This window comes from Melanotaenia boesemani, chromosome 2, assembly GCF_017639745.1.
Source record: "Melanotaenia boesemani isolate fMelBoe1 chromosome 2, fMelBoe1.pri, whole genome shotgun sequence".
Classification (NCBI taxonomy): domain Eukaryota; kingdom Metazoa; phylum Chordata; class Actinopteri; order Atheriniformes; family Melanotaeniidae; genus Melanotaenia; species Melanotaenia boesemani.
In genome coordinates, this window is record NC_055683.1 from 25,342,932 (window position 1) to 25,353,217 (window position 10,286).

The 10,286-nt window shown below is 37.5% G+C and overlaps 1 protein-coding gene across 1 annotated transcript in view; it reads right to left on the reverse strand.

Annotated features, from left to right (window-relative positions):
- prkar1b (protein kinase, cAMP-dependent, regulatory, type I, beta) overlaps positions 1-9,385 on the reverse strand; it is a 66,048-nt gene extending 56,663 nt beyond the window's left edge. Inside the window, exons 1-2 of the mRNA XM_041973925.1 lie at positions 9,187-9,385; positions 6,987-7,174 (exon numbers count right to left, since the gene is read on the reverse strand). Coding sequence (XP_041829859.1) covers positions 6,987-7,160 — 174 coding nt within the window. The 5' untranslated portion in view covers positions 7,161-7,174; positions 9,187-9,385. The remainder of the gene's footprint in view (positions 1-6,986; positions 7,175-9,186) is intronic.
- Between the last annotated feature and the right edge of the window lie 901 nt (positions 9,386-10,286).

Consider the following 10,286-nt stretch of genomic DNA (forward strand, 5'->3'; position numbering starts at 1 on the left):
TATTAAAAATCTTAAGATTATGAAGCTGTGGTTGGCATTCAATTCAAAGCAGAACAAGGTCTTCCCCCCTTTTAAGGCTAAATCGGAAGTGACAAAACTTCAGCATTGTCATCAAAGCATATATATTGGAGAAATGTTATGAGAAAAATAAAGAAATTGGGAATGACAGGGAGGTCAACAGAATTCATCACAACCAGCCCATTTGCTACGGTAGAGAAGACTGGTTTTGTCTTTCAACATCACATGTCTGACATATCAGCAGTAAATACATTAACTGTCTGCATTTAGTCAGTGTCCATGTCATTCTGTGTAATAAAGTAAGAAACGTGAAAAAGATTATGAAGGACTGCACTTTTTATGTTATGTTTTTTACAATGTCGATAACAGAAAACAACTCAAAGAACAGCACAGACAAAGCCCTGCAATGCTATTGAGGTATCAATCATATGCATGGCACTGATTTAAAGGGGTAGTGCACCTTAAAATGTGTTTTTTGAGCTGTAAACAACATAGTATGACTTGATTGTTATGAAAACCACCTATACTGTTAATAAAATTTGTCATTTTTTCATTTCTTTAAAAACGGGAATTTGTGGGTCAAAATAATGCCCCCTACAGGGTGAAGCCAGGTTTTGTTTTTCGAAATGTAAAGCCATACTTGGCGCTTCTCTGTGTCATTAGAAAATTTTAAAAATGTTACAGCCCCCTCCTTCAGCTGCCACAACCTGCCGCGAGTCTCCACAGCTGTTGACAGGTCAGTGTAAAGTGCTAACAGCTCAGACTGATACAGTTCAGGACCACCTTGTTCTTGTGTAGCTGAGGAGATTCAGGAGGGGAAAAGTCTTCCACCTTAAATACCGCTCTGTGGCGTAGGTGCTTTGTGAATCTCGCTTTCCATCTTGCTAGTGCCCGCTGAGCTGCTGTCTGTCATCATTTCTACCTGTGTATTCCCAGCCCTCCCACTCTCCGCTTCATGATCACCCTACATCTCCCATCCCAACCTATGCAATTTGGGGCATTTTTCAAAATTTGGCGGTGGGTGTAGTTACGCAAAGAGTAAGGGGTGTAGTTACACTTTAAGTAACTTTGATATGCTTATGGTGTATACTTTTATCTTTTTGTTTGTTTGTTTTTTCTTTAACTATGCACTCTTATTGATAAATTTGTTCCAGCAGATATTAACCATGTACCGCTGGGTTGATACCTTAAATTTTTATCTGCTCATATAACCATGAAAGTTAACACCAGAAACAGCTGAAGTCATTCCTGTATGAAAATTTAGATTTTTCTTTAATCTGTCTCACAACAATATCTTGGTTTCTGGACAAATAGTTTGTCTCCTGTTTATTTTGTTAAGGAAAATATGGCTAATCTGAAACAAAGAAGTGACAGATATTAGTACCTGGCTGGTCCAGAGACTGGACACTAGTGAAAAATGTGCCACAACATCAATTCAGCTGGACAGAATTGAGTTTACTTGTGATGCCCACAATACTCAGAATGCTTAGACTCATGTTTAAACCACAGATCGACAGATGGAGTTGAGAAGTGATGGCTGTTACTGGGCTGAACATCTAGTTGCCAGGTGGTGTTATGCAAATATCAAAGTGTTATTTCCAACACAGTGAGAGTGAAAATTGAAGAAGGAGGGCATGGACATGTCTTAAATCATTAGATTTGTTCTCATGGGACTGGATATTTACTAGCAGCAATAGTTTTTTTTTTTTGTTTGTTTGTTTTTTTTTGTAGCCAAAGCCAACAACAGCACTTGCAAGACACCAGGACACTGTTAAATAGGATGATGCAATATGCCTGATTCAAGAAAGCATCTGTGGTCCAAGCTGCTTACTTTGAGAGGCATATCCACACTCACATATTACGTTTTGGCACTTCTATGTCTAAAGTAGACTGTAACAGCAATCACTTACACGCACGTCACCCTGGCACAAAGTTCTGTAACAACTAATTCTGCATTTTGGTAACCATAGGTTAAATTGCCTTATATCACAGACTTGTAATGTCATTTCCAAGTTTTTATTAAGATGCTAACTTAATGTTCAACTACAATCTTTTTATTGTAAACTGAGGAACTTTGCTAAGAAGTTACAGTACATAGTACACACAAACAAATAGGATAATTTAACAGAATGCCACTTTACTGCAATTACACTTTGAGGTAATAGAAATAGAGAGAAAGAGAGAAAAAACAATCTAAAGCTACTGTGTGGATAAAAGGCATTATTACCATGCTTCAATGGGTAATATGAAAAGAAGCAAGATGCCATAAAGATGTGCTATTATATCAACACAAAGGTTCAAATCAAACTAGTCAGACTGATAATTTTATGAAAGAAAGAAAGAAAGAAAGAAAGAAAGAAAGAAAGAAAGAAAGAAAGAAAGAAAGAAAGCATGTTTAAATAGAAAAAATGGGACAAAAAAAACATGGCAAACACTATTCACTGAGAGTGAGTAATGGACACGTGATGTTTTAGATCAGCCTGAAGGTGTTGAATGAAAGGGATGCTAAGAAGAAATTAAATGAAGTTAGGACTGTCAAGAAGGGAGAAAGGGATATATGCCTGTCACACACAAAAAAACAACAGATTAGAACACAAGGAAACAACTTTGTGTATAACTAGGCTCACTACACAAGTCTACAATCTATCCATCCTATGCTGTTGCCTAGGTAACCGCCTGTAGTGGGCGAGGAGGTGCTGACTAGCATGGCCATGAGAGGGGAAGGAAAAACACAAGCATGGAGAGTGAAATACAGGAGAAGATGTCATGAAGGAGTCTTTTGTCCCCTCATATTTCTTTAATGGCTTCTCGATCTAAAACAGAACTTAAACTGTTCAAACCTGATCTATGGGATTTGACCAAATATTCACATTTCAGTATTTTTTGTTCCATTTAAGATAATCTTTCCCTAATGGCAATTTTCTTCCTGATTAGATCAGATTTAATGGGCATGGATGATTAAATGAAATTTTGTCCTCAAAATTACCCTGCGCAGTTGGAAAGGAACACAATAAGCCCTTTAAATAACTAGGCCACCACAAAAGAATTCATGGTCCATTTCAGCTCCATGAATGACTGACCTCAAATATAAGCACAGATTTGGACTAGTTGAGCAGAATATTTTCGAGCTCCTGTTGACAACAGAAGGAAGTCTGCAGTTTTTATTTCAAACACTTAGATGATTATAATTTAACAACATGACAATTCAGTCCCTGCTTTTCAAACAAAACATTATACGTTAATTACCATAAAAGATGCTGCTTTGACAATGCACACAGGGAAACAATGATTAATCATAACATGTTATTTTAGGGTTAGCTCACAAGGTGGTCTCCACCCCAGTAAAAGTACAAGAAATGATGTGATTTTCTATTTATCAAGCACATCAAATATTTAAAGCTCATACAGCAAAAAACAAAAAGGGGAGGATATGTCTTCCATGACACAGTGTTGTATTTTTTCATAAAGGAAAACCCCAAACTGAGTTTCTCTTTCTAGTCAAAATATTTCCTGTCATGCTACAAGGAATGATAAACAAGTCTTTTTTATCTTTCAGTCATGGAAGCAGTCAAAATATTACATATTTTAAACAATAGCCTGATAGTTGTTTACTTGTAGAGAGGAAGACAAAGGAGTTAGAAATGTAGGTCTCGTTGTAGAAGACTATAATCACAGCATGCAAGTGGATGCAGACTGGTTAAGTACTTTTGTACATCCAGCAGCATTGATAATACTGGTAAATCTTCATGAAAAAAAACATAGCTCCTGCAGAAGAAACAACAGGACTGAACTGGGTAGACTATTTCTGGCAGATATGTTCTGGAGAGCATATATATATATATGTGTGTGTGTGTGTGTGTGTGTGTGTGTGTGTGTGTGTGTGTGTGTGTGTGTGTGTGTGTGTGTGTATTAGGCTCATATATATATTAGGGCTTAATCACCATTCGTGACTATGCCTGAAATATGCCCATTTTTACTGTATTGTATCAACAGAAAGAGATCTTCCTCACTTGGGTTTTTCTTTGCATTTTTACATTAGATGATCACTTTAGTTGTAATAATCAATTCAATACTACATACAATCAAGACCTTATAAAATATATCTAATTTCTGCCACCCTTTTCCTGATCAGTACCCCTGCCTGGTCCCCCATCAGAACTTTTCTAGACCCGCCCCTGCACAGCTGACGTGTAAATCCTTTCTACCAGGTGTCAGTGGTAGTGAAGGGTCCTGCTCTGATTTGTATCTCAGAATCCTTTTAAAAATTTCTCTCACCACATTCATGGTCTCTAAATGATCAGACCTGTGTCCCGGACGAGCCCCCACTTGTTACGACCCGACTTAAGGGGTAGGGAAGGGCGTAACAAAACACTCGACATGGACAGATGTTACTTTAAAATGAAAGCGCATTTATTTACATTTCCCGTGCAAAGTGATGGACAACCTGTAAAACAATATAAAGATGAGCTGGGGTTAGCGGACCTGCAGAAAGAAACAAACTAAAACCTATACCAAACACTCACCGAGTGCACGCCAAAACACAGCCGCCACTCGGTGAGGGAACTACAACCAAACAAAAGCAGCAGGCCCATAACCTAACGTGACCGTCGTCACAACACAATAAAACGCTAACCTAGCCCAGCCCTAAAACTATCACCATAAAGTAAACTTAACCACAAGACTAAACACTGTAAGCACCCATTGTGGAAAAGGAGGTGGTCGCGACACACACACACCCGGTGCACAACATGAGGGGGAGAGCGGCCGAAGCCATTCTGGCTTCTCCCCCTCCAGACCTGCCTCGGCTGCAGCCTTTTCAGCCGGAGCATCCCCGTAGGCTGCAGCCTGACTGGCCCAGAGGAGTGCCAGTCACACAGGGGCGGGGACAAAGGCGCTAGCCTTAGCCACTCCAGGCAGCGCTCTGCCGCCCCTAATCAAAATATAAACGACCACAGCTGTCTAAGACAGCACGGGCCGTAACATCCAACATCTGCACAGCACCAATGATTTAGAGAAGACATCTCCATGTTTCCTTTGACGTTTCACGCTCACTTCACACACATTTTTTAACTTCATCTATGGATGTGTGCATGACAGTCTGACGACTAGCAAATTATTGACAAGTTATTTGAAATAAAGACAAACAATATCTAACTGAAACAGGCTGTTAACATGTTTTGTTCATGAGCTTCACTTGACAATGACATGGATCTGACTGACATGAGCCTGAAAAATGTAGCTTAGTACTTTGGCTAGCACGTCCAAAAACAAATCTTTTGGGTAAATATGTGCCAGTATGAACCGTGAACAGCTATTTTCCCACATTTTTTAATTGAAATGATGCATGCATTAATACATTCAAATTTTTAACGCAAAAACATTTTAGAAATATGTGGTATTGAGATAACCATCATGCACCATGTTGTCTTAAACATGAACCACTTGCAACTTCCTTCAGCTGAGCTTCATCACCTTCATTAGTATTCGTACTGCCTCTCTGACGCTGCAGCATTACAGTCCCCCAGTAACAGCAGCAGTAGCTCTACCATCAGTGCTGTGCTTTTTTGATGCTGAGTCTTTTTGATCATTCTGGACAAATAACAGCTTAATATGACCTTTTCTTGTGTAATATAGACTTATAGATTGTATTTGTAAATAAGAGTCGAGTCTACATTATTTTTATCAAGTCAATGAAGAATTTGTATAGCTAGAAAAAGAAAAATAGTATATTAATAACTGCTTTAATCAAATAGCCGTCACATGGTAGCACACACACATACATATTTGCAGTACCCCCCTCCCCCTCCAGCCAGATGTAAAGATAGTGAACTCCAGGCCTTTATTTGATTTTTCTTCACAATTATTTCTCTTGTTAGCAATTTCATCCCTAGGCAAAATTCTTTTAAGGCCAAAATCAACATTCTGCTGCTTCATTTATACACCTTTATGACCTATTTGTACCAGTGGTGTCAAAAAGAGCCCATTGTTTAAACAAACAAATCTCATGATCCACTCATGAGCAGTCTGGCCAACTGGGTCTCTGCATGAACAAAGCTGAATAACGAACCTCCTAAGTTAAATACTGGGGGAGCCAACTGTGTTTTGAAGACCATTTAATTTGTATATGTGTTAAATATGTATGTCAACTGGTCTAAGATTTTATCCAAATTGAAAGAATGATGTCCATTTTTAGTAAAATCGTTGTTATAATTCAATGGACAACTTACAAATATAGAGGATTTGTAAAAACATATTGCATGTATACATCATTTTATTATTCTAGTGGTGCCAGAATCAGTACACATATTCATCAAAAAAACACAGATACACGTACACTTGCACAGGGAACGGTCACGTTGCATGTTGACCACAGTAATGTGTTTACAAGAATTACCCTCCTTAATCCACTTTTAAGTCGTGAGTTTTCTTTTCTCTCCATTCAAAGAAGCCAAATCTCTTCTATGTGCAGTAGTTATCCTTTGATGAATGTATCATCTCTTTTGTCTCTTTGGTCACAGACAGACAGACCAATAAAAGGGCAGATACAAAAAGTCTGCTATCTGAGTCTGCAAGCAAGACACTGGCCTTTTATGGGTGCTCTTCTCACACTCCCTGAAGAATTCTGCTATCATAGGATGAAAACACTATTATAATGGGTTGAGTAAAATCTTTTTTACACTGTAGCTGTCTGAGATGGTCTTTGTCTGCTCATTCCCACATACAAACTTTAACTAAAATGGAGGAATGTAGAAAAACAAATACAGATTGTGTCCAATTAAGTAGTCACTGTATACTGCATGAACCTGTGAGATAGTTAATATGATGTGTTTAACTGTAATTGTGATAAACCCTACTTGGTACAAGCACACTCCTAGTCAGGTTAAAAAAGTGCATGGTAATTTGAAAAAATATATCTCACCGAGCACCACATTTAAACATAGGCTAAAACTTTACTTTTTATCACTAACCTTTTCCAGCTTTTCAAAATGCTCCCGCAGGAACTTCATAGGACGCTCAGGCTTAGCGATGCAAAGGTTCACAATGCACTCTTTGAGGATCTGTTGGATGTTGTGCTTCTGCACAAAAATTTCACAGCTCTTCAAACTCTCGTCTTCTTCCAGAGTGGAGGAGGAGGTGGCCATCTTATCTTTTATCTCTGTGGCAGTGGGAGAAAACAGGGTGGACCATGAGAGGAGGGGAGGGAAAGCAGAACAGAGAAGGGGATAGAATTGTGTAAAAAGGGGGAAAGGAGGTTTGAGGAGAACAGAAACATGGATGGGAGGGGCAAAATGGGGTGTGCATAAAGCATGATAATAGATGAATAAAGGAGAATAAAGAAGGAATGGATTGTGGAAAGGAGGTGGAAATACTATATTGCATGACATGAACCGCTGTTTGTGGCAATACCCTGCACATAATGTCTCATGATACTGAAAAATGTTAGATGCATTTGTGTTGTAAGTTTTTAGATGCCAGTACCAAAAGTTAGTAGCTCAGTTAGCAAAATTGCAATACAACTAGCAACAAAATGTAAATTTGTGATATATACAATATTACTGGTTCCCTATAAAAAATAATAAAACTGGAAAATTCAAATTGTTGGGTTTATGACAGTCATGTTAACACTTATTGTGCAAAATCTTGTTTTGTATGTAACCTTGATGTATCACATGCCAATAGAGTTGTCAATATAGACATTATTATCTTGTCAAAGACGTTTCTTAAAAATTTGTTTAACAATTTGTTAAAATTTAAAGACATGCACTGATTTAACATCTGTAGACATACACCTTTATAACCCATTCTTTTTGATGGCCATACTACCCTCATTAAAAAAAATAGTTGGCTATAGAAAATACAAATAAAAACAAAATGCAATGAATTGAAATGTGCAGAAGAAGACATAGACCATCTACCCTTTTTGTGTGTGTTTATTTTAGAAATAAATGCACTGTCCAGATGGCATTTTTGTTCAAGCAAGGTCTTTTTCATTCCTGTATGACCATATTCAACCATATTCTGTCTCCTTTATCGCAACATAGCTGCACGCAGTTCATATGTCAACCACATTCAACTAAAAGTCCTTATCAAGTCTGCATATTGTGTTTTATTTCCTACAGCAAATGGTCCCTAACAATTGCAGAGTATTGCTAAAACAAAAAATTATGCATTACACCTTTTGTGGGATATGTTAATAATCTGAAATTCAAACTCATAATGAGCATATATTCTTAGTAAGTATACATTATATATATATAGACAGAGAGAGAGAGAGAGAGAGAGAGAGAGAGAGAGAGAGAGAGAGAGAGAGAGAATCAATTGGTTTCATCATGTTTTTTAGTGTTTGTGTTTCAAATTGAAAATTATTTTCAAATCATTGCATCTTGTTATTATTTACATTTTAAGGAGTGTATCAGCGTTTTGTTTTTGTATTTATACAGTCTAAGCATGTGAAATATTGACAACCCAGTAATGACTGTTATGGTAAAATATGAAATAACATTTTCAACACTGACAACATACCTCATGCTACAATGCTCTACTATCAACATATAACTATATTTACCCTTCTAATGTTTTGTTGGTCTTTTCTTTAATTACCTAAGTATGATCATTTTGGAAAATGGCACTTTCATTAGTGGAAAATGAATACATTATAAGATTAAGACCAAAGTAAAAAGAAAGAAAAAATTAAAATAACATAAGTCTGTGGTAGCTTGTCTATAGCTATAATTACATAGCCTAGATACTTTAGCATCATGTTGCTTGGTGAGCCAGGAAGCAAGCAGATTTGACTATCTTGTTTCACTTCCTCGAAGGGAAATCACGCTTTCAATACGGTTATTACAGCATTACAGATCATGATAATATGGGGGTCTGAGAATGGCATCTATTGAGTACAGTTTTGTCATAAATAATACCGCCGCAGTGTCCACACACACATCAATTTTGCCAATTCTGTGGCGCTTTGATGGAACTGACCACCTGTTCAAATGTATTGAGGATGCAGCTAATAACACAGCTAGCTTTGCTAACCTTACAATGACAACCAAACCACAACGAAGGGAAATTACTGCGACTACAAAAAACATAACCGCTCCCAAGGCCCTGTTCAAAACAGATATTTTGTAAGCATTATTGAGTTGTACCTCGCGCGGGTGTCCCTACCGTTATTTCTGGAGGATGCTCAGTGACAAAACAACTCGTTGGTGGTAGGAGATTGATAGGGTACCGCTGGTTAGCTGGGATGCTGCTGCTGCTTTGCCTCTCTCGCTCAGCTCTGCGTCAGTCCCGATGACGTCAATCTGTCATCTTCTCGACCGCAGCGGCGATCTCTCGAGGCCAGCAGCAGCGAACACGCGGCAACCCACTTGGAGGTTGAAAAAAGTGTGTGTGTGTGTGTGTGTGTGTGTGTGTGTGTGTGTGTGTGTGTGTGTGTGTGTGTGTGTGTGTGTGTGTGTGTGTGTGTGTGAGAGAGAGAGAGAGAGAGTGAAAGAGAAAAATTATTAAAAGTATATAAAGATAGATGGAGAAACGTGTGTATATATATATATGTATATATATATATACATATATATATATGAAGAATTTAACAACAACAATTTGACCTTCTTTTAAATAAAAATTTATTTAATCTGGAATAACATGGAGTTAACTGGAGGCCAAACATTCAGGAGCTATTTCTGTGTAAACGCAGCAACGCCAGAAAGTGACACTTGATACTTTAATATTAATGAAATAGCAACAGGGCTATGTAATTACTATCTACATGAAACGTGAACAGTTTAATCACAGTTCTAAAGGTGATAGATCAGTCAAAATATATTTGGCAGTGCTATAGTTGTGCTATAGTTTTTGTTTTTTCTTCTTTCTTTTTATGGATTAGGTAGTATTATTGTATTACTATTATTAGTTATATGGTGGATAAATACATTACAGTGCATAGACAACATGTTTGTTTTGGAAGGATAATATTTTGTAAATATTTTTATACTCTATCAAAATGAGTTTGCCAATTGCTGGAATAGGCTCCAGCTTCCCCGCAACCCGTATCGGACTAATGGATGGCTGGATAATATAATATTGTTTTGACATTTTTACAGTATTCAGACTAATTTGTTTTGGATTAAACATTCTGTATTATCTATATAGTGTGTATTTTCTTCCAGCATTGTGAGTAGGACTTGTGTTTTATCACCGTGACCAGAATAAACGGGAACCTGCAATACAAATTAAGAGTACGAATAAAGTTTTGAAGATTTGAATCT